This window comes from Alligator mississippiensis, chromosome 1 (assembly GCF_030867095.1).
Source record: "Alligator mississippiensis isolate rAllMis1 chromosome 1, rAllMis1, whole genome shotgun sequence".
Classification (NCBI taxonomy): domain Eukaryota; kingdom Metazoa; phylum Chordata; order Crocodylia; family Alligatoridae; genus Alligator; species Alligator mississippiensis.
Genome location: NC_081824.1, coordinates 481,602,154 through 481,626,276, shown reverse-complemented (window position 1 = coordinate 481,626,276; position 24,123 = coordinate 481,602,154). Strand labels below are relative to the sequence as shown.

General features: G+C 54.5%; 2 protein-coding genes across 2 annotated transcripts; both read left to right on the top strand.

The window, feature by feature from the left end:
- The first annotated feature begins 1,549 nt into the window (after positions 1 to 1,549).
- Positions 1,550 to 7,394, top strand: LOC102571229 (major histocompatibility complex class I-related gene protein). Its single transcript, XM_014608447.3, has 7 exons — positions 1,550 to 1,598; positions 2,633 to 2,944; positions 3,904 to 4,167; positions 5,086 to 5,358; positions 5,773 to 6,060; positions 6,258 to 6,341; positions 7,098 to 7,394. The coding sequence occupies exons 2-7, from the start codon at positions 2,677 to 2,679 to the stop codon at positions 7,151 to 7,153; spliced, it is 1,233 nt and encodes a 410-aa protein (XP_014463933.3). The 5' UTR covers positions 1,550 to 1,598; positions 2,633 to 2,676; the 3' UTR covers positions 7,154 to 7,394.
- Positions 7,395 to 14,863: 7,469 nt separating this feature from the next.
- LOC102570990 (olfactory receptor 52K1) lies at positions 14,864 to 15,878 on the top strand. Its single transcript, XM_006259540.2, has one exon. The coding sequence runs from the start codon at positions 14,892 to 14,894 to the stop codon at positions 15,876 to 15,878; it is 987 nt and encodes a 328-aa protein (XP_006259602.2). The 5' UTR covers positions 14,864 to 14,891.
- Positions 15,879 to 24,123: the final 8,245 nt, after the last annotated feature.

Below are 24,123 nucleotides of genomic sequence, written 5' to 3'. Positions count from 1 at the left end.
TTGGAGTCAATAATGCCTCCAAGATCTCTTTCTGCCACTGTGCTTTTGAGAAGGGAGTTCCCCAGCCTGTAGGTCTGCTGCTGGTTCCTACTGCCCAAGTGCAGCACCCTGCACTTGTCAGTATTGAATCTCATCCTATTTTCATTTGCCCACCCCTGCAACCTGTCCAGATTACCGCTGTAATCTGTCCTTCCCTTCTAGCGTGCCCACCTTACCCCAAATCTTGGTGTTGTCTGCGAATTTAAACAGGATTCTTTTCACCCCATCATCCACTGATAAAAATGTTGAAGAATGCAGACTGGAGGACTGAGCTCTGGGGGACTCCGCTGCGCACTTCCCTCCAGGTCAAATATAACCTGCCCACCATCATTCTCTGAGTACAATGCCTCAGTCAATTTGCAATTGATCTGACTGTATAGACATCAATGCCATAATCGCCTAGCTTTTTAATGAGGATGGGGTGGGAGACAGTGTCAAAGGCCTTCCTGAAGTCCAGAAAGACTATATCCACTGTGACACCTGCATCCAATGATTTTGTGACCTGATCAGAGAAGGCAATCAGGTTGGTCTGACAGGACCTGGCTCTAATGAACCCATGCTGGTTGCCCTTGAACATCATCCCCGCTGCTGGCCCATCACAGATGTGCTCCTTGATGATCTTCTCAAAGAGCTTCCCCAGGATTAAAGTAAGACTAACGGGCCTATAGTTGCCCAGGTCCTCCCTCTTCCCTTTTTTAAAGATGGAGACCACATTGGCCTTCTTACAGTCATCCGGCACCTGGCCTGAGCACCACAAGTGCTCATAAAGCCGAGCCAGGGCCCCATGATAACCCCTGCCAATTCCCTCAGCACCCTGGGGTGGAGATCATCTGGATCTGCTGATTTGAACACATCTAGTCCCTCCAGAAGTTCCCTAACTTGGTCCTCCCTAACCCTAGGCCTGGTGGCATTTCTCCCTAGCCCATCTAGAATCTTGGTTGGAGAGTCCAGTCCCTGCACAAGAAAATAGAGGCAAATAAATTGTTAAAGAGGTCTGCTTTCTCCTCTGGTGCAACCACCAGATTGCCAAGCATATCCTGCTGGGGCCCCACATTACCTGGTGCCTTCTTCATTCTCCCTATGTATTTAAAAAAGGACTTTTTGTTTTCCTTGGTCCTTGATGCTAGCCCTAGTTCCATATCTGCCTTAACTTCCTAACTGCCTCCCTACAGACCCGAGCGGTGGAGGTATACTCCTCTTTGGTGATAGCCCCTCCCTTCCACTGGGTGTACACCTCCTTTTTGGCAATCAGGCATTCCTGAATGCCCTTGGTGAGCCGGGGGGGGGCTTTGGGGCACTCTTGCCCAATATTGGGAGGGTATTGAGAGATAGTGAGAGATACTGGGAGCAGCATGCAACTCATGATCAGTAGTTTTAAATATATAAAACAAATGTTTCCTCTGCATTATAAACAATTTGTTTTGCAAGCTAAGAAGCAGGAGGGTGGCAGGCCCTGCCTGACACTGATAAAACACACGGGGAGGGGAAGGCGGGCCAGCCCCAGCAGACCCCACCCTTTGCCTTAGTTCATGCTGGAGACAGGACCAGAGCTGCATGTGGTGAGTGCCTCCAGGTCGTGCTGGGCCTCCGCTCTCCCCCCTTGACCCCCTCTTCTCCCAGAAAGCCCAGGTGTCCAGGCCCCCTGGCCCCCCTGGTCTCCCCCCCACCCCCGCCCCGCAGCCCTCTCCCCTGCAGAGAACCAGAAGTCCAGTCTTCAAGCCCCATCCTCCCACAGCCCCTAAATGTGTGGGTCTGACAGGCCAGGTACCGGCCAGCAGGATCGCATGCAAATGGAGCTGGGGGTCATGCAGGGACCTGTCGGATGTCTTCAAGGGCACTGTGGGGTGGGGTGCATTTTGGGATGATTCCGTTTTGCCCCACAATCCCAGCCTAAAGGCAGTTTCTTATTGCTAACAATGTTAATAGCACATGGGGGGAGTCAGTTGGCACTGGCATGGCCAAACCGTGCTTTAGGCCAGGCAAGACCATGGTCAGGGATGTCCAGGAGAGTCCCCAGGTGGTACAGAGGCATGGTGTGGGGTAGCCCAAGAAGGATTTCCAGCCGTAATCCCAGCCCAAAAGCCAGTTCCTTATTCAAACCCTTATATTTTGTGCAGTGGGCAGGGGCTGTCAGTTGGGCACCTGGCATGGCCAAACTGTGCTTTGGGCCAGGCAATACCCTGGTCAGGGATGTCCAGGAGTGTCCTCCAGTGGCACAGAGGCAAGTGTGGTGTGGCCCAAGAAGGACTTTCCTCCATAATCCCATCCTAATCTGATCTTCATTTACAGCCCTGTACTTGATGCAGGGTATTATTTTACATAGTAAACATGCATAGCTGAGGAAATTCTCTCTCTACAACAGGGGCGGGCAATTATTTTGGGCAGAGGGCCACTTACTGAGTTTTGGCAAGCCATCAAGGGCCACATGACAGGCAGCTGGGGACAGATAAATATTACTTTTCTTAATTTTTTAGGGACCCCCACAGGCTGGATAGAACGGCCTGGCGGGCCACATCCAGCCCGCAGGCCTCATTTTGCCCACCCCTGCTCTACAAGGTGTGATTTATGAATAACAAGCTTTTCTTGGATGCAGATTGAGGAGTAAGGAACCAACTTCAGCCTCGTGCCCTGCAGCCAATGGCCGGGGCCACATCGCAGTGGGAATCCCAGGGCCTGAGCCCAGCTCACACAGCCCCATCTCCCCCCGCACTGCACAGTGACCCTACAGCACCCTGCGGGCTGAGCCGCAGCCCATTGCACCTGTCACTGCGTGGGAGCACCCGCAATGTCTGTGCGCAGCAACCACAAGCGACGCACAAAGCTGCCACAAAGGTGGCACCAGGCTCCTGGCTGTGGGTCCTGCTGCTGCTCATGGGTGCTGCGGCCATGCCAGGAACCAGCGCCGGTGAGTGGCAGCACCTGTAGCTAGGCCAGGGTAGGACACAGCCGGGTCCTGCTGCAGGGAGTGTGGGTGCGGCCAGGCGAGGGGTGCCTCGCTGCCGAGCAGCAGCGACATAACCATTATCCAATGGGGAGCTGTCTTCCAAAAAACCATGTCTACAGCTCCACGTACTACCAGATGCCCCGGCTTTTTCTTTGACTATGGAGTCATGTTGATGGCTCCTAATTTCCTTGGCCTGAAACACTCAGGCGCAACCACGGCACTCATGGGCGGATCGGTCCAAACCCTGTGCACAGAGCAGGCCCCAGCACAGCGCTGCCCATCCCCTGACCACATGGACAGGCACCCAGCACCTCCCCTCTCCCAGCTGCTGGTGGCCACGAAAAGAGGACCAGCACCTCTCCACCCCAAGCTGTTGGTGGCCATGAAAAGAGGACCTGCTGCCTGTGACAGGGAAGGTGGGTGGGTGCAAGGCAAGGAGAAGCTGTTTGTGAAGCTTGACCCTCATCTGCTCTGCAGGGTCCCTCCAGCCCCAGGCCCCAACTGTGCAGCAGGACCAAGGCCAAGAGGGGTTGATCCTAGGCCCTTGTTGCAGGGCCCCGGCCCTGATTTGGGTGCACAAGGGCTCCCCAGGAGCAGGGTAGGCCAGGTGCTGGGGCTTTTCAGGGCTGTACCTGGGATGGAGGGTGCAGGAAAGCATGACTGATCTGTGGGACATGGTGTGTGGCTCCTCCCAGCCAGGCCTGTGCCCTGCTGGGTCGGTCCCCTTCCTCCTGTCCAGTCCCTGCCCCACACTCAGCTGGCTTTGCCCTGTCCTGTTGGTCCCACCGCTCCCTTGCTCTGCGCCCCTGCTCTGGCCTGGTGGAGCCCCATGTCCATCCTCTGCGGCCCCCCCTGGGAGGTGGCAGTGAGCAATGGGGGCCCTGGCATCTGCCCGCTAGTGCTGACCATCACTCCCGCAGGCTCCCACCGCTACCAGCATTTCTACATGGGGGTGTCAGACCCCAGCCCAGGCATGCCCGACTTCACTGCCAGGGGCTATGTGGACGACCAGCAAATTCTCCACTATGACAGCAAGACACGGAGACAGGAGCCGCGCGGAGACTGGGTGCAGAGAGCCGTCAGACCAGACTTCTGGGACAGGGAAACCAGAAGCTTGCAGGGCTGGCAGGGGGTATTTCAATCAAACCTGGTCACCCTGCGGTATCGCTACAACCAGACCGGTGGTGAGTGTTAGCAGGCAGGTGTGAGCAGGAGGCTGTGGGGGCCCCTGGGATTGAGGGGGACTGAGGAGGGTGTGGAGGGGCACCTGCCCATCAGCAGCTCGGAGTGGGGAGCCGGGAGGACATTGCATTGTCTTGTGTCTGGTCCATGTGTCCCTGCAGCCAGCTCCTCCCTGCTATTGCCTGGGGCAGGGGAAGGGGCAGGGGCATGCACACCTGCTCAGTCTTCAACCTGGGGGTCAGGCAGCTGTGGATGGAGCCTTCTCCCTCTCCCATGCGTCCAGTGTAAGTGGGATCTCCTGGTCTGTGCCCAGCACCTGTTACACGGATCCCCCCCAGGCTGTCTGCTCCCGGCAGCAGGGGCTCAGCCCTTGTCCCCTGAGTTGGAGCCCCTGGGCGGATGTGTGCAGGGAATCCCTGTGTGCCCAATAGTGGTGGGAATGGCTGTTCTCTGTCCTGCCATGGGTCAGCACACAGCTGCACAGCCCTGGGGCTGTGACCCCGACCAGGGCCTGGATCTGTGTGTTTCAGGGTCTCACACACTCCAGCTCATGTATGGCTCCACTTCCAGGTCTTGCTGCCCTGTGGGGAAGCTGCCCAGCACTGCACTGCTCCCGCACGGAGATGCATCTCTCCGCTTTCCAGCCTGGACTCATCCTGACTGATTTCACCTGCCGCTTCCTCCCCTTCCAGGGGCTGTTCCCACCCTCCTCCCCAGCTCTGGGTTCCTGCTTTCCCAGGGTGCACGGGGGCTGCAGTTGTGTCCCTTCAGCCTTGTTCTCCAGGACCAGAGCCCCTGAGATGTCCCGTGCTGCCCCCGCTTCCCTGGGGTCGACTCTGCCCCTGCTCAGCCTGGAAGCCCTCAAGCACCTGCTCCCTGTGGCTGTGACCCTGACCAGGCCCCTGATCTGTGTGTTTCAGGGTCTCACACTCTCCAGTTCATGTACGGCTGTGAGCTCCATGAACACAACAGCACTGGAGGCCACATGCTGTTTGGCTATGATGGGGAAGACTTCATCAGCTATGACCTGAGAACACGCACCTGGGTGGCAGCCCCGACACAGGCTGAGAGCACCCAGAGCAGGTGGAATAAGGATAAGGCCCTTCTTCAGGATGCAAGATCCTACCTGGAGGAGACCTGCATTGAGTGGCTGCGGAAGTACCTGCAGCACGGGGAGGCAGCACTGCAGAGCAGTGAGTCCCAGTGTCACCGCCCAGGGCAGCACTGACTGGGGCACCCCCCACTACCCAGTCAATTCCCGCCCCATCCCCGTGTCTGCAGTGCCCAGTGCTAGTGTGGGACCTGGTGCCCCTGTCCCTGCCCTGCTCAGGCCTCCCAGCTGGGCAGAGCCCACGTGGTGTCCCTGCCCTGGCCGCGTGTCTGAGAACCAGAGATCAGCTGTGTCGAACCCTGTTCCTGCAGCCCTGAGCCCAGTGCAGCCGTGTCTACCGTCCCTGTGCTCCCACCCCAACGCCGTCTGCTCCTGCCTCAAATGGGCGCTGGAGCCAGGCTGTGTGGCCCAGTGCAGAGCCCAGCCCAGCCTCCTGGCAGGGGTGCTGAGGGTCCCACAGGGGCGGTCACTCTAACGGGTGTCTCCTCTCTCCCAGAGCATCCCATGGCACAGGTGAGCGACAGGCCATCCCAGGACGGACGCACCACCCTGTCCTGCCGTGTGCATGACTTCTACCCCAGAGACGTGGCTGTCGTGTGGCTGAAGAACGGGGAGGTGCAGCCCGAGACAAACCGCGCGGGGGTCCTTCCCAGCGGAGACGGGACCTACCAGACCTGGGCCACCATCGAGATTGACCCAAGCAGCAACCACAACTACACCTGCAGCGTGGAGCACGAGAGCCTGGGTGCAGCCCTGAGAGTGTCCTGGGACAAGGGCCGGACGGGTGAGTGACGCCCGCACGGGGAGGGAGAAGAAATGTGGTGCTCGGGGAGGGAGGGGCTGACTGCCCCCGCTAAACAGCGAAGAGATTAGGGGTCGCAGGATAGAGGGGGCACCAATGGGGAGGGGGCACTGGGCCCACGCAGCATTGGGGGCAGGCCAGGGGGTTCCTCTCGCTCACAGGTCTCTTCCCTCTTCCAGAGTCCAACTGGGTGCTGATTATGGGAATCACTTTTGGTGTCCTGCTGGTCATTGCCACGATGAGCGCAGTTGCTAACTTCTTCTGTAAGTGTCAGGCGAAGCCCTTGGGGCCAGGCCATGCCCAGGCCTTGGGGCAGGGGAGCAGGGAAGGCTCATCACCACCGTGCCTGGGACCTGGGAGGACGGGGGATTCTCCAGCTGCTCTGGGCTCCCAGGTCCACGTGCCCTTGGGGCAGCAGCAGCCAGACCCCAGCGCTGCGAGGCTGCCTTGCTGGGGGCCCCGAGGGCTGCTCTTGGCTCCGCATGGACAGCCCCATCCCCTCCCCGGTGAGGGTGTCCTGGTCTGAGCCCATGGCCCACCAAATGACTTGGAAGCATCTGAAGCTCCAGGTGGGGGTGGAAGAGGTTTGTTGGTAGCAGGGTCACCTATGGTTGTTGAATGACTCGCAGATTTGGAATTCATTTGGTTGGTTTGGCTTGAACGCAAAGACATTTCTTTACAAAAAACAAACAAAAAAAAATCTGTAGTCCTTGCTGGCAGGTGCTGGTGTGGCGCATGGGGGGCATTGGGTCGGGGGTACCGGTCCCTGCACTCAGGGATCTCAACCCTCATCTTCCTTCTCTCTTGGCCCCGCAAGCCTTGGAGACCAAAGCCCTGGAGAGAGAAGTGTCGTAGAGCCTGGGCTCTTAACCTTGCGTGTGCGGGGAAGGGGCTGCAACCGGGCACGGCTGGGAGCAGAGCTGGTGCAGTGCAGGGACCCGGCAGTGGGAGGTGTGTTGGGAAGGGGCATCTCCTGCAGTCCTTCCGGCTGCTACATCTCCCACATCTCCATCCCACAGGTTTAAGGGAGCCTGCACCATCTCCAGAGGGGCCCATGGAGAAGGAGAGGAAATAGCACAAATCCATGCACTATAGCCCATTCGCACCTTCCAAACATCTTCATTTCAGGGGCATGGGTAGAGGAGGCCAAATGCTCTGATCTTTGGCCCTGGATGCTGTCTTGGACAATGCAATCCTTTTTCCCTTTTTTTTTTCCTTTTTTTGGGGGCAGGGAGTGGGGCAGGTGAAGAGACCTTTTGAGTATAAGAGCTTCTGCTGTGTATTTAAAATGGTGTGTCTGTGTGCTCACTTATAACTCGAGAACGGCTGGTCCTGTCTCCTCCAAATGTCCAAAATCAGAGAATACCTCCTGAGGTGGGTTATTTCTCATTTGACCCTTCTTGGGGCTGCCAGTGACTGGGATTGCTTCACTTCTGTGACAGCAAACTGGTACTGCTGCATTTTGGATGCAGTGAATTCAGTTCGATTCTCATTATATTGAGGCTTGCCTTTGTCTCTAGTGGGTTATGGAATAGAGAAGATCCCACACAACTTACTGATTTGTTTGATGCACTGGCTAGGGAAATTTTTAGCTACTTGCACAATTTCACAATGATTACACACTTAATTCATACAACACAATTTTATTTTAACATTCTTTGCTACGCATATAACACTGCTCAGCTTTAAGAAATACCACAAACATTAAGAACACAATAATTACATATATCAGAAACAATGCTCCGAATGCACTTCCTTCCCAAACAATGCTATAAGAATTAGTATTACAAAAACAACTACTGTCCCCTGGCAGCATCCCCATCCCACTGCACCCCCCTGGCGAGGCCTGGTCTGAGCCTGCTGCTGGCGGTGGCCCAGCCGCGTCCTGTGTCCGGACGGGAACCCCCACCGGGGCAGGTGGTGCCAAACGGTGCCTGTCTGCAAGCAGCGGGTCTGTGTGAGGACAGGACCCGCCTGCTGCTGCGGGGCCCCTGCCTGCCACCCCCAGCCCTGAGCAGCCCCTGCGCTGGGGCCGGGGAGACTGGGCAGGTGCAGAGAACAGCTCGTGCCCGTGTGAGTGCGGTGCTGCACAAACCCCCTGGCACAGCCCAGCCCCGGATCCCAGAGCCCCTCTGCCCCGGCAGCCCCTGATCTGCAGGTAACTGCAGGACTCCCAGTAGTGGGGCAAAGCCCCCCCCAACATGCTCCCTGGTCCTGGCTGCCTTCTCCTCCAGCACCTTCCCCCCCCCCCCAAACAGATGCCCGCTCCCTGCCAGGCTCCAGCTCCACAAGGATGTAGGGGCTCCTTCCCCAGGAAGGGGTCTCTCCTGAGCTGTCCAAGGGGTCGTCGGGCTCTGGCACCACAAGCTCGGTGTCAGCCCCTGCTCACCCCACACCACTTGCATCCCTGCCAGGCAGTCGGCCCACACCGTGGCCATGTGGGGGGCGGCACCAGCACCCCCAGCTGCTTTCCAGGGAACCCAGACATCTGGGCCCAGCTGCACCACGCTCTGCCCACTGGGCCTCCCTCTCCCAATGCTGGGCTGGATTGGCAGTGCCCATTTGAACTAGTACGTGGAGCCTGAGCCCCAACACACCCAGGTGTCCTGACCTGGCCGAGCTCCTGCTCCCCCTCCCCATCCATAGATTCATAGATGTTAGGGTCGGAGGGGACCTCAATAGATCATCGAGTCCGACCCCCTGCATAGGCAGGAAAGAGTTCTGGGTCTAGATGACCCCAGCTAGATGCCTATCCAACCTCCCCTTGAAGACCCCCAGGGTAGGGGAGAGCACCACCTCCCTTGGGAGCCCGTTCCAGACCTTGGCCACTCGAACTGTGAAGAAGTTCTTCCTTATGTCCCGTCTAAATCTGCTCTCTGCTAGCTTGTGGCCATTGTTTATTGTAACCCCCGGGGGCGCCTTGGTGAATAAATCCTCACCAATTCCCTTCTGCGCCCCCGTGATGAACTTATAGGCAGCCACAAGGTCGCCTCTCAACCTTCTCTTGCGGAGGCTGAAAAGGTCCAGTTTCTCTAGTAACTGAGTAACATCCCTACAGGGATGGGGACTCGCTGCCCCGACCCCGACATGTGCATGAGCAGCCCCTGCCCCCCACAGTGCCACCGTGCCCCTCACTCCCAACCCGCAGCTCCTGCCCACCCTGCGCTGCCAGTGCCCCTCACTCCCTACCCACAGCCCCTAACTCAGAGGAGAAGAAAGTAGAGACATTGGGGGTTAGGGTACATGGAAGTCGAGGGGAAAGGGACTTGGTGGTGGGGGTCCGCTACAGACCACCGCACCAAGAGGAAAGGCTTGACTTGGAGTTCTTGAGGCAGCTCTCAGAGGCTGTACGGTCTAGGGACGTGGTTGTTATGGGGGACCTCAACTACCCAGACATCTGCTGGGAGGAGCGGTCAGCCAAATCCACCCGTTCACATAGGTCCTTAACCTGCATGCAGGACCGTCACCTACCGCAGGAGGGATATGGTCCCGCCAGGGGGATGCCTTACTGGACTTGGTGTTGGCGACAGGGGAGCTGCAGATTTGTGGTCCTCTGCCTCTCCAGCCCGTCCCCTGAACTGAGCTGCTGCTTTGGGTCCTCTTCCACTGGATTGCTAGCCCTGTGGCTAGAGGGTTTTGCTCATTGTTCCCTCTAAAACCTAGCTGAAAGCCATCCCTACTATGATAGCCAGATGCTGTCAGAAGTGGCTGTCCCGGATGTGGGCACCTGGGCTCAAGGTCTTCCTCACCTGGGGGGATTCGCACACACCTCCCACGCTGCCCAGGGGAGGCCTCATGGACTAGGGAGGAAGCTATTTCCCCTTGGGGAGATGCCAGGACTATTTGGGCCTTTCACACTGGACTTTCCTTGGTTACAAAAGAGGAATGCCATAGGAGCAGGCAATAGGGACTCGTGTCCACCATGGTCCTAAACCCCAAGTTCACCATGGGGCAAAATGCACCCAAGCCCTCAACAGACCCAAGGCAAATCCTTTAGCAGGCAGCTGTAGTAGGCCTCTTACCCTCCTCTATGGCAGCTCCATGCATTGGGGTCACACATGTATTTCAGGCATGGGCCAAAAGCTGATAAATCCCCACACCCACATACCACTCAGACGCTTGCTAGGGGACTGCACCCAGGTACCGTCCACACCGGCTGGTTGTGTTGTCAGCTTTCCAGCATCTTTCACGGTCTTTAAAGAAGGGCGTTAATGACAAAGAAGAGGGGAAAAGACATCACTGAACCTGACCAGGAGCAGAAACACAGAAGGACAGGCAAAGAGAAGCCAAAAAGGGGAAAGCGCCTGAATAAAAGAGTGCAAGAGGACTTTGGCCTGTTGACCTAGTACAATGAGGTCCACCACGAGGGAGGACATCACATATAAAGACAGGGGAGATGCAGGAGGTAAACACCAAGGGTAAGAAGAGATGATCAAGATAAAGGACAGGGAAAAATAGGTAGAAATGGGCCATGAACAAGTTCAGGCAGGGAAGGGCAATGTTTCTAACCATGCAAGCAGGGAGGCTTTGAAACAGCGGTGAGGGCAAAAAGCCTGATGGGCCAAGATGGAGCTTCAGTAATGGAGGAAGGGGCTGGTTCGTGGCAGTGGGGCCTGGGCTCACTGTCGCAGGAGGTCCCTTCCACCCCATAGTTCCCAACCGTGCCCTACAGTATCCCTTTTTCCCTCTCTGCTGGGTCTCTGTTCCCAGGGCCTGCAGCATGCAGCTGGCCTGTGCTGAAGGTAGGCCAGCCCCAGGGTCCGCACAGCTGGGCACAGCTGCTTTTGTATAGGGCTACAGCGCCAAAGTCCATACAGGCTCCCAGTCACCAGCACCAGGTGAACCAGAAGGTGCAAGCGTCTGGCACTGGGCAGAGGAAGGGTAACAAGCCTGGCCAGTGAGAGGCAACTCATAACCCCTCATAAGTGGGCTAAACCCTGGTGCACAAGAGTTGGTCTTTTTCCAGACATGGATTCCACATCGTTCACAACTGTATCAGGACCCTCACCCAGACTTTAGACCTCAGTCCCTCCAAGGAGGCACTTTGCTCTGTGCAAGTTGCAGGGTGGAGTGGAGTGGACCCTCCCAGCCCTCAGCTCAGGGATCAGGACACAGGCTCAGCAAACGGGACCCCCTCACCCAGAAGCAACCCCTGCTCTAGCTGCTTCCTGACACATCGTGGCCTCTCTTCAGGTCACAGGCTCCTGGGGTGAGGGTCTACTGCACCTGGGTAAAGGGCTGGATAAAGGGCCATGGGCTTGGTGGTATTAGAAGCACTCTGTACACTGACCACAGTCATCCTGCTCAAAAGGCAAAAACAGTGCTGTTAACGAGCATGAATGCACTCTCTGAAGGGTTGTGTTTCAGTTTGCAGGTGGTTTTATACTGTGTGCATCTACACATGCAATTAATGCTATTTGGCTTTACTGCACAGTAAATCTACTACCTGCATATGCACACTACCTGCATGTGCAGGTAATAAATTGACTGTGCAGCAGACTAATCTACTGTGCAGAAAGCACCTGCACGTGAGGTAGTGATGCTTTGCTGCACAGTAGATTAGTCTACTGCACAGTAAAGTGTCTCGTGTAGACACAGCCCCTGCGTTGGAAATCAAGGAGACACCATTTGCTTTCCATAGCTCACTGCTCTTACAGCAACTGCAGCAATGTGCCAAAGACGTGATATAGTTAAATCACTGTGTGCAATTTGTCTCCTATGCTCACTCCTGTGCAAAAATGCTTTGTTGATTAAAAAGAAAAACTAATAGCTGCTCCTTAGACTCAATGACATGGAGAAAATTACTGCTTATCTGAATGTTTTTTCACTGCAATGCCCAGAGGGCCTAGATAAAGTCAGAGAACCCTAGATTTCCCCCTGCCCCCCCATGAGATTGGTATGGACTGCGGGGTTTGCCTTCCTCTATAGTGGGGGACGCAGCCACTGCCTGGGATGTCTTGAGAGTAAATTAACACCCTTTGCAACAGGACATTGGCCACCGCGGTCCCCCTGCTTTCCCTCCTGTGGCAGGGTGGGGTGTGATGTCAGGGTGAACTGTGTAGTTTGCTAAGAGGTTAACCTATGGATGTGTCTGGGCTGGTTTGGACAGGCCTGATCCTGCCTCCGACAGGGATTGGACTAGGATTTCCACGGCTCTAGGATTTCCATATAGGGTGAAGACACATTGCACCCCTTTCATTCCAGGCCGAATTACCGCGATTCAGGCATCACTCGCTGTAGGGTAGACGCATGAATGCTGGCAGTTAGCACGGACCAGGGGATACTCAGGAAAACCAGCGGTTTGGGGAAAGCTGCTCCTTTTAACGTACTGGAAGTTGTCATTTTGTCTACACCCTACAGCACTCAAGTGTCAGGTGTCTGGGCCTGCCGATCGGACCGTGTTTAAGGTCACCAGCCACACTCTCCCCTCCTGCCCTGTGACGGGGGCCAAACTTTCTCTCCACCCCACTGCCTTATGGGCTGGACATGATCCACAGCATCATCCCACATGCAAACACACGTGGCTCTTCCTCCTTCTGGCTCTTGCTCACAGACTGGCACCTTCCCTTGAGTTTCTGTCTGTTGTCCCTAATGCAATATCTCGTTATTGCTTATCCACCTCCCAACTGCCTGGATTCAGGTCATTGCCTTGTTGATCTCTAGAGACCGAAGTCTCTAGTTCTAAAAAAAAAACCTCAGCTGCATCTGGGACTCCAGGGTCAGCCTGAAACCTTGGGGTGAAACATCAGCAGACAGAATAAATATCCCCTGTTTGGAGATCCCAGCACCAGTTCACACGTGCCGGCGTCCTGGTGCCAGTCTTAAAGGGTCTCAGCTGACCATGGTGAGTACGGCCACGTGCTTCGAGTCAAGGCTTGCCATTAGGGGACATGTAGCTGAACTGAGAACCGGTGCTGCAAGGATATCCTTTATATCCCAGTTCAGAGCTGCCACGAGGTGACCCATCAGGACCTCTCCACCCAGGGTCTGAACAGGGGCTTCCAGACTCCAAGACCCTAATGCCCTTCCCTGATTTTCCCTCTTGTGTCCTAGGGAGGAAAGGTCTTGGCCTGGACAGGGACAGGGTGGGTGCTGGAGACACAGGGAGCAAGCAGGGATTTAGCATTTGGAGTGAGGGACCAGATGAGTGGGCAACACAGGGGAAGCACCAATGAACTCAGACTGATGGGATGATGTAGTTGGGGCTGGTCCTGGGTTGCACTAGATGTGACCTTCCGAGGTCCCCTCCAACCCTCATTTTCAAAGCATCTCTGACTCAGTTTGGTCCCTACCAGGTCCAGGGCTGGCTTTGGGGCTAACAGTGGTTAGTTACTATTTGAAGAGGTTCAGAAGGGCCTTGGACACTTCCAGCCCAAGCAGGAGCATGCACCTTGGACCTGATTACCTTGCTAAGGCAGGGTCTGATTCTGCACACAGCTGTCCATTGGATTCACCCCAGGCAGGCTCGAGTTTTCTGTGAGCTTCCTTGCAAAATCCCTTGGGCTTCCTCCTGCTGTGGGGGGAAATACCCTGGAAATATGAATTGGAATTGGTATTAATATAATCCAGAGGGTCCTGGTCATGGACCAAGACCCCCCTCTGCACCAGGCGCTGTATGACCATAGAAGCAAAAAGCCAGTCCCCACCCCCGAGTCCCAAATTGAGACAGTAGCAGGACACAGACCGAGGGGAGCATGGGGGCAGTGAGGTAGGACCGAGACTGGGGCAGCAGCTGCCTAACCCCTGTCCAGCTGTTGCAGCCACCAGGGCCAAGGAGGGGTCTAACGGGGTAGTGACAAGATACCGTGCGAGTGTGAGGAGCCAGGTGGGAGAAACCCCAGAGGAGACTGTTTCAGAGCCGATCATGGACTGAACGGAGGGGGGATCTGGCAGTGCTCCAGAGGGGCTGGATCTAGAGGATCTCAGGCAGTGAGGACCAGAGGCTGATATTGGAGGCCGTGTAGAGGGGGAAGCCAGGGAAGGAGGCTGGGAAAAGGCTGTGATGAACTGGTCTATCCTTCCTCCTCTGCTGCACCATGGACCCTGTGCCCAGAGTTGGACAAACAGACACGACCGTGCTACTGGATGCCACATGCACAAAGCTCCTGGCCCCACTCTATGCTAGTCGCAGGAGGCCATTTAGGGCCCCCAGACATGATCAAAACCCCCAGCACAGCAGACCCTTAGTCTCTTCAACCAATGCTCCCAAAAGAGGCTGGATGAGCTCAGATACCAAGAGGCCTTGTGCAAACCTCACCTCTCTGCCCCAGTTGCCCCAATCCTGAGCAGTGTCTATTCAGCCCAAGCTCCTGGGAGCAAGAGAGGCCGGGGCAGAACCAGTGCAGCAATGTCCTGATTGCAGTGGGCACATCCATGGCATATGGCAATGAACCTGAAGCCCTGTGAGCGCTAGTGCAGTCACATTGACATGTACATTATGGTTGCAAACATCAACCCAAGCAGCTACTGCACAAGTGGACTGGCAGGAAATCGGTGGGCTAGTCAGTCTACAAATGCACATGGGAAGCAGCTGCTGCTTCTACTCCAGGCCTGACCTGAGCCAAGTTTCTGCCTTGTGAGCCAGGGCCAGTTATCCCTGCAGCCCACCAGTCATATTGTTTGGCATGTAGCCCCACCTTTAGGCACGGGGACCCCAAAAAAGGATAGGTTTCATCCAGTGGGCCAGCCCAGCGTGGCAAAGAGATCACTCATGGCCGGGGAAGGTGCTGGCATGAACGGAGAGATGACCCCCATGTGTCTTTTTCACCTCCAGACCAGTCCAGTGGTTAGAGGAGAGGCTGCCGGGCCCCAGGATGCCAGCAGGGACCCACAATGACTCTGCCAATGTCTCCTATCAAGAGTTTCACCTCCTTGGCTTCCCCGGGCTCCAGGAATCCCGGTTCCTGCTCTTCATCCCCTTCTTCTGCCTCTACGTGATGATCGTTGCAGCCAACTCCCTCCTCATCTACACGGTGAAGGTCGAGAGGAGCCTCCACTCCCCCATGTACCTGTTCATTGCTTTGCTCCTTGCCACCAACCTCTGTTGCACGACTACCATCGTGCCTAGGATGCTCCTGAGCTTCCTGTTCGATGTCAGCCGCATCTCCCTGCCGGGCTGCCTGGTGCAGATGTTCTTCCTCTACTTCTTCCTCCTGCTAGACTGCACCATCCTGCTCATGATGGCTCTGGACCGGTACGTGGCTGTGTGCAACCCCCTGCGCTATGCAGATATCATGACCAACAAGCTGCTGATCCAGCTGACTGCCGCTGCCCTGGTGAGGAGCGTCTCGTTCGTTAGCCCCGTGGTGATCCTGGCCTCCCGGGTGCGGTACTGCCGCTCCAACATCATCCAGCACTTTGCGTGCGAGCACATGGCCCTGATGAGCTTGTCGTGCGGGGACGTCTCCAGGAACAAGATTGTGGGGTTGACAATGAGGTCCATCACCATCATCTTTGACCTGGGTTTCCTCTTGATGTCCTACAGCCGCATAACCCACGCGGCTCTGAAGATGGCCTCTGGGAATATTCGGCACAAAGCCTTCCACACCTGCGGCACCCACCTCATAGTCATCCTCTTCTCCTATTTCTCCTCCTCAGTCGTGTATCGAGTGGGGAAGTCTGTCTCCCAAGACATGCACAACCTGATAAGCGCGATCTACCTGCTGGTGCCGTGCACTGTGAACCCCATCATCTATGGCCTGAGGACCAAGGAGGTCAGGCAACACCTCCTGAAGCTGTTCAAGAGAAGAGGGTCTGTCTTCATCCCCTTCAGAAAAGCAGCTCTGAACACGAAGGAGTAACTCCGTGTTATTCTTGATCCATTCTCCATGCCCGTCCCCAGCATGCCTGGGCTCCTCATTTCTGCTTCTCGCTAGGCAAAAAGAAAAAAGCCAGGTCAACGAGAAAATGCAATGAGGCTGAACTGCAAGGACAGGCCAGCTGCAAACAAAGAAAAGGAGCAAGGAGAGGACGTGGGAGTTAACTGCTCCTTGCTGCGATCGTGATAACACCTTGTATCCTGTCCCTGAATTCAGTTCACTCCAGCCTCGGGATGTCTCTTGTTTAAAGGTGGAAAAGAGCAGGACTGATCTTGCCCGGGGGGAGAAGGCCCCTCTAAGTCAAGCATTGAGGTCAGTTTGAGCAGGGAGAGAGTTTTGCTGGGTCTGCCGGAAACCTGGGAGTCGATTCAAATCCCAGCCGAGCTCCATAGGCAGGAGTGGGAAAGTCCCACCGGCCACAGGGAAGTATGAACAACTTCTTCCAAAAAGAGCTACCAGAGAGGACATAATGTCAGCCTCCCTTTAGGTCACCGCGGGGCTCCCTTTCTGTCCGGGGATCTCCGCTGCTGCAAACGCCTGGCTGCCTCTCTCTAGCTGGGGGCTCTGCACCGCGACCGGCTCCACTTTGTCTAATTGCTCCGTCTTTCGTAACCCGCTGCAAGCAGGGGCATGGAAACACAAGCCACCAATGCTGGATATGGGAAGCTGAGCCATGAGCTGAGGTCTGGGCAGGTCTTCTTCTACAAAGCTAGGATCGTAGTTACCTCTGGTGAAGGGCAGACATGCGCAAGAGCCTGCACGGCTAAGCAAGGTAGTATAGTGAAGGCACATGGGTTTCTGGCACGACCAGGCTCCCTGGCCATAACAATCCATTGCAAAGAAAAGATGGAAGAACTGGGATTACTCAGTCTGGAGAAGAGACGACAAAGATTTCAAAAACATTAGGGCTGGAAATCTATGAAATCTTAGCTGTCTTTTCTCAAGGGATTTGATAGAGGCAAGGGTCTTCCAGGGCTATCTTTTATTGCATTGACTGGGAGAGACGTTCAAGCACAGGGGGGTTGATACACCCTTCAAATACCTGAAGAATGGCTATAGAGGGGAACATGGCTCACTATGCATAGGATCATAGAAAATGAGGCCTGAAGGGACTTCAGGAGGTCACAACTAGTCCAACCCCCTGCTCCAAGCAGGACCAGCCCCAATTTCACCATCCCAGCCAAGGCTTTGTTGAACCGGGGCTTAAACACCTCCAAGGATGGAGACTCCACCACCTCTCTGGGTAACCTGCTCCAGTGCTTCACCACCCTCCTGGTGAGAAAGTTTTTTCCTAATATCCAACCTCAACTTCCCTTGCTGCAGCTTGAGCCCATTGCTCCTTGTCCTGTCATCTGCTCCACTGAGACCAGTCCAGCTCCATCCTCTTTGCAACCCCCTTACAGAGTTGAAGGCTGCTATGCAATCCCCCTCGGTCTTCTCTTCTGCAGACTAAATAAGACCAATTCCCTCAGCTGCTTCTCACCAGTCCTGTCCCCCAGCCCCCCAACCATTTTCATTGCCCTCCACTGGACTCTCTCCAATGCATCCACATCCTTTCTGTAGTGGGGGGCGCACAGCTGGATACAGGACTCCAGATGTGGCCTCCCCAGTGCTGAATAGAGGGGAAGGATCACTGCCCTCCATCTGCTGGCAACGCTCCTACCCATGCAGCCCAGGATGCTGGTGGCCTTCTTGGCAATTCTGTTCTCCGTGGCTGCAGGGGAGAGGACAAGTAGTAATGGTCTTAAATCAAAGCAAGGCAAATTTCAGCTGGAAATTAGGAAGAATTTTGCAATGCTGAATCAGAACGTCCTTGACCTTAAATGCTGGAGACTGCAAGTGGGAGAGGAACAGGGAGGGGAAAAACCTGGTCAGCCCCAATCTACTCCCTTCCAGCCATGGTGACACAAGGGACTGGGCATGACACGGGGCTAGGGTCTGACCCGGTCCATAACATATCAACTCCAGAGGCTGTAGCATCGCCATCACTAGAAGTGTTTGTGGCTGGGATAGTTTAGGCAGGATTGAACTTGCCAGGAGCCAGATGTGATCTCCTCAGGGCCCTGCTAGCCCTGCTTCGCTGTGACTTGGAGCTGGGATGCCCATGGGGCACCCCCCAGCTCGCACCACTGGATCTGTCGTGAGACGTCTTCGCTGCTCTGCCCTTTTCCCTAGAGCAACATGCACCCAAATCCCAAAGTCATGTTGCAGAATAGCCATCACAGCAAATAACAGGAGCAGTCAACACTCAAAGCCCAGGTTTAAGTCCATGAATATGAAGACCTAAATCCCAGTTCAATGTGATGTCTAAATATTTTGGCCTCTCGGCAGGTACAGATCCATGTAGCCCCACTGCCATCAGTGCAGTTCACCGCAGCCCGTCAAAGGATGCTACTGCTACACCTGCCCTGCCAAATGCATTTCCACCCTCTCTTTGAAACCCTCCAAAGCAGATCCCACAGCTCCCCTGGGCAGTCTGCTCCACTGCCCTATGGTCCTAAGAGCCAGAAAGTTTGTCCTGAGGTCTAAACTAAATCTACCTTCCTGCCATTTAAAGCCATGGGCTTTCTGTCCAGTCCTCTGCAGCAAGGGAGAGCCGTTGCTGTCCCTCTTCTTTACAGCCGCCTTCCAGCTATTTGAAGTTCGCTATCAAATCCCCACTTAATCACCTCTCCCCTAAACTAAACATACCCAGTGCTCTCAACGTTTCCTCCTACATCTCGCCTTTCTCACATTGCTGAAGATGAGACGTGTTACATCAATGCTAAGTATCACGACAATTAAACTAATGCAGAACCGCGTGGTCAGCAATGGGTCCAGGAAACATGGTATTGCTAACGAGCACGATTGCACTCTCTGGAGGGCTGTGTTTCAGGTTGCAGGTGGGTTTACATGGGGTGTGTCTGCACGTGCAATTAATGCTATTTGGCTTTACTGCACAGTAAATCTGCATATGCAGGTAGTAAATTTACTGTGCAGCAGATTAATATACTGTGCAGTAAGCACCTACACGTGAGGTGGGGACACTTTGCTGCACAGTAGATTAGTCTACTACACAGTAAAGCGTCTCGTGTAGACACAGCCCCTGCGTTGGAAATCAAGGAGGCACCATTTGCTTTCTATAGCTCGCTGCTCTGTACAGCAACTGCAGCAATGTGCCAAAGACGTGATATAATTATATCACGCTGTGCAATTTGCCTCCTATGCTCCCTCCTGTGCAAAAATGCTTTGTTGATTAAAAAAAACCCTAGGATCTGCTCCTTAGACTCAATGTCATGAAGAAAATTACTGCTTATCTGAATGTTTTTTCACTGCAATGCTCAGAGGGCACAGAAAAGTCAGCAAAACCTAGAGCAATGGGGCTGGTACAGAAACCCCAATGCAGTGTTGGTCTGACCCTGAGCAGAGGGGCAAGACCCTCTATCCAGGACCCTGCAGGTTTGAGTCCCAGCTTAAAACCTGCCTGATGCACAGAGCAGAAATCCCTTCCTCTCCTGCCCAAACCAACTCTAAAAAATAACACATTAAAAATAGCAGCTCCACTTAGTTGTGTATCCCCAGCTACCAGCACCTGCCAAAAACACGTAAGGAGATCACAGAGCTGCGGAGCAACGACAGGTGTTTCTGAACAGACACACCAAGGCGTTTTCGGGATACCTGAGGAACGGCGACCTGACTGGGTGACATGAGACAGAGAGCTTGGCTCATTTGACCTTGCACGGCAATGACTGCTATCCCCAGGCTGGGAGGGAGGAGAGCCCTGCGAGCTGACAGCCAACTCTGGCAGGACGAATGGGGATAAATATAGGATCATTTCAGGAAAGCTTCCTTCCCAGGTTTGGGCCAGGGATCAATTTAGGCTGGGAATTAGGAGCAGGGGTCCAGCTGTCAGCGCAGCAGGGTCCAAACCCACCTTGTTAAGCTGGAGCTGCGTCCAACTGTGGCAGGGGGGATGCAGGGCTGTCTGGGGGAGAAGGGGCCGCAGATCTAATCACAGCCCCCCTGGACGGCCGGGGTCATCCAATCCAGCTGCCAGCATGACGCCAGATGTGCTGCTCCCGACCTTCCCCAAGCAGATGCCCATCTGGCCATTCCTGTCAGAGCAATGCTCATCGGCCGGCTGCTCCGAGCTGGGAAGCTTTCCTCAAAATCGGCCGTGCTGCCTTTTCAACGCATCCTGCCCCTTGCAGCAAAGCAGAGCGGTTGCTCCCCCTCTTCATGGCAATATTTCAAGTCTTCAAATGCCCCCTTCATCTCCCAACTAAACAGGTCACATTCCTGCCACCTGCCCTCCTATGGCCGAGCACCTGTCACCCGCCTCGGGACCCTCTCCAGTTCCTCTGCATGTTCTTGCAATGCAGAGCGCACACGTGCACGCCGGGCTCCTGCTGAGACTTAGGCGGTGCCGAGTGGTGGCACTGTGTCCCCTCCTGTGTCTTAGGTACTAGACTCCTGTTAATGCCACCCACATTCAACATTGCATTCGCTTTCTTTTTTGGCATCGTGTTGATTCAGTGATCCACCGCGTTACCTGGACTATGGGTCACCTTGCAAGTTGGAGACCGATAAGAGGCAGAAACAGGCCCGCTGGCCGAGCTTTTAGCTGCTTCCTTTTAAAACACGAAAGCAAACACTTATCCCAAAGTCTATCTGGCTTCCCAGCACATCGCTTCTCCTCTACCCCGGCTGGGAGACTCAAGATGAGGGAGGACTGGCAGCAAGTCTTCTTCAAACTGCTGAGCTCTCCAAATGGCTATCTTTTCCTTATTGTTCTACTTATTGTATTAATAATATATGGTTATAATAATACTACTATTATATTAATAATATATGGTTATAATACTATTAGATTAATAATATAGGGTTTTATATATCATTATATTAATAATGTATGGTTATACTATTATTATATTAACAGTACATGGTTATGTCATTATTATTATTGTTATTATTATAATAATGTATTCAAATATTCTAATAAATCCCCTCTGGTTGGCTTTATTTAAATCCCTTTGTCTCGCTGAAACTTTTGGAACCAGTTTGAACCAGTTTTCCTGAGGCTGGGATCTATGGGTGCATCTACACGTGCACTTTAATGTGCATTAGCCCATTTTAATGCACATTATAGCATCACTAAAAACCTGTGCTATTTAGTTAATGCACATTAAAATAGGCTGATGGACAATTAAGTGTCACTTAAAAACTGACAAGGTTCTTTGGGTGAATCCGATATCTTTTATTAGACCAGCTTAAATAGTTGGGAAAATTCCTCTTAGGAAGCTTTCGGGTACAAATACCCTTCGACAGGCTGAGGAAGCATCTGCAGTTGGTGTGCGCTCTTCCTGGTGCTTTTTAGTTAATGCCCATGAAGACAGGATAACGTGCATTTTCTTAGTCCCTCACAATGGAGGTACTAGATTTAATGAGCACTAACACACATGTAGACGCGCTCTATGTTTCTGTGGAAGTTACATTTTTAGAAGGAAGAAATGTTCATCTCCTCCCTTCCCCATGAGGGGATACTTCTTGCCCCACTCCAGTTTTCCTCTTCCCCAAAAATGCACGGCTTTCCGCAAACAAGGCTGCTTTATTTTTCCCACTTATCTAGGAATTTTAACAAAAAAATACCTACTGTAGCAAAACAGCCTCTAATCCATTTGATTGCATCAATTACCATAAACTAAAACTACGATATAGTATCCTTGGATTAGTGAATGTATGGTCTGCCTTTATAGGGTCTCTTTTTAGACCTCGTGCTCTGCTTAATTGGATCCCAGCACTGGTTTAGCTGGACATGTTGATGGCTTTCCTTTGCTGACCAAGCTGGTTGTCACACCTGCAAAAACTTGCTCTGGTCTTCCAGAAACAGATTTTGGGGCCTCCTGCTTAGCCACAGACCTAGTTTGGCCAAGGCCCCTTGCAAATGGCCAGGGCTGACAACAGCCAGAGGCCCCAGATCCTTCTCAGCGAGCTACAGCCTAAGTTTTCCTCCACTCCGAGCCCTGATCCACAATGGGGTCTAGTTCTACGGATTGCCCCTATCGCCAGCGCCACAGGATAGGGCTCAGGGGGCAGAGACCTTCACTCCATGTTTGCTGCCTGAGCTTGCTGTAGAGGGAAGGAGGGAGCAAAAGCTGGGCACTTGGAAACAGGATTCAGAGCAGCTCGCTAACCACAGACAAGGCACGAGGATGAAATCCACCCCACGACTCCTGGAGTTCGGGGCTGAGGTGCAACAGGGCTCCTGGAGGCAGCTGCACGAGGCATCCCTTTGGAGCTGGAGGACTGGCACCCTTCCCTGGGAGGAAGGTGGTCTATGCCCCTCCTGGTTATGGGACTCGCCCGGGAAGCAGGAGGCCCAAATATAACTTTGGGAATCCACATCCTGGGAAGGCCCTCAGCATGGCCCAGCGCTGGGAGGATGGCATGCTCCATCCCTCCCGTCAGGTCTGCGATGCAGGAGGGAAAAGTGGAAGAGACCTGAGATATTCACTTGCTAACCAGGGATTAAGGTGCCCCTCTGCGGTGGGCTGGGGACGCAGGAAAAGCGAGGGTTGGGGCTGGCTGCTCCGAACTTCTCTTCTATAGTGTGATACACCAGCATCCTCCTCATCCCACAGCATCCAGTGACCTCCCCCCAGCAAAGATGTTTCCACCTCCTTCCTCTCCCAAACACATGGTGCGTGTGAAAGCAAGCAGGGTGTGTTCAGCCCCCGCACAACCACTCCTGTGGTTTGGGCAGAGGCACCAGATAAACGGGACCTTTGGTGCGGAGCAGAGCCCGCACCCAGCTGCCTTCCACTCCACCGAGAACAAAGGAGTCCAGGCAGAGGGACAGGCAGGGATGGACTGCCTTGGAAGAGGGCCAGGCCACGGAGGAGGCTTATCTGCCCCCAGGACTACTGCAGCCCGAGAGCTGACCCAGGCTAAGTTTGAAGGAGATAAGGCTGGACTGCAGCCAAGGCCGAGCTGAGCAGAGGGCAGCCATGACCTGCAGCCACAAACCTCCGCACTGTTCGCACCTGCTAGTCTCCATCATGCCTGCAGTTGCTCCTCTGCTCTTTGCCTCCAGCCCACATCCTCCCCCGCAGCCCAGCCCTGGCTCCCAGACCCCCCTTCCCTTTGCAAACACCATGCTTTCCTGTTGCACCAAAGGCTCCAGCTAAGTACTGTGCCCATCTGGAGTCCTGTGTCCAGTTCTGGGCTCCCCACTACAGAAAGGATGTGGACACACTGGAGTCCAGTGGGGGGAGAGGAAAATGGTCTGGGGTCCTGGGGGATAGGACTTGTGAGGAGAAATTAAGGGAACTGGGCTGATTTAGTCTGGAGAAGACCGAGGGGGGATTTGATAGCAGCCTTCAACTTCCTTGTGGGGGGTTGCAAAGAGGACAGAGCTGGGCTGTTCTCAGTGGGGGCAGATGACAGGACAAGGAGCAATGGGCTCAAACTGCAGCGAGGGAAGTTGAGGTTGGAGATTAGGAAAAACTCCTTCATTGGGAGGCTGGTGAAGCGCTGGAACAGGCTCCCCAGAGAGGTGGTGGCATTTCCATCCTTGGAGGTTTTGAAGACCCAGGTAGCCAGTCTTGGCTGGGATGATGCGGTTGGGGCTGGTCCTGCTTCGAGCAGGAGGTTGGACCAGATGTGACATCTCTTCCCACCCACATTTTCTGTAATCCTGCGTGAGCTGGCACACTCTCTGCAGGGCAGGGAAGGAGGTCCTTGGCCAAGTGCCGGACAGCACTTTGAAAATCCAGGTTCAACTCCTACTTCACACGTACATGTGACCGCCGACTGTTCCCAGCTAGTGACACACACCCACATCCCCACGTGAGCTTAGGCTGTTCCCATCACACTTGAATTTCCTATCCACCTCCTCCTCCTCACCCCCAGCTTCTCTCTCCTACTCAAGCCCACTCTTCAAAATGATGTCAAAATACAACCCCCTTCTGAACTCAGCTGGGCTCCCTGCCTGCAAGCATCGGGGATTCGCCACTGAGCTCTGCTGCCGGACATGGCTGTACAAGGCATCCCCTTCAGGGCTGCAGAACTGGCTCTTTGAGACCAAATCCCTGTCCTGTGCTGCGTGTGCATCTCTCCCAGGCACCATGGGAAATCCCGAGCCACATCCTGCCATGCTACCACCATGTGAAGAGGGACCGGACAGACCATTCTTTTGCCTTCCCTACAGTGTATTTTATCCATCAGATGTTGCAGACATAGGGCACCA

Excerpts from the sequence above, each read along its gene's own strand:
- LOC102571229 (XM_014608447.3), top strand. The coding sequence starts at position 2,677 with ATGGCCGGGGCCACATCGCAGTGGGAATCCCAGGGCCTGAGCCCAGCT. Across the intron at positions 4,168-5,085 it reads TCGCTACAACCAGACCGGTG|GGTCTCACACTCTCCAGTTC; the intron begins GTGAGTGTTAGC and ends TGTGTGTTTCAG. Across the intron at positions 6,061-6,257 it reads CTGGGACAAGGGCCGGACGG|AGTCCAACTGGGTGCTGATT; the intron begins GTGAGTGACGCC and ends TCCCTCTTCCAG.
- LOC102570990 (XM_006259540.2), top strand. The coding sequence starts at position 14,892 with ATGCCAGCAGGGACCCACAATGACTCTGCCAATGTCTCCTATCAAGAG.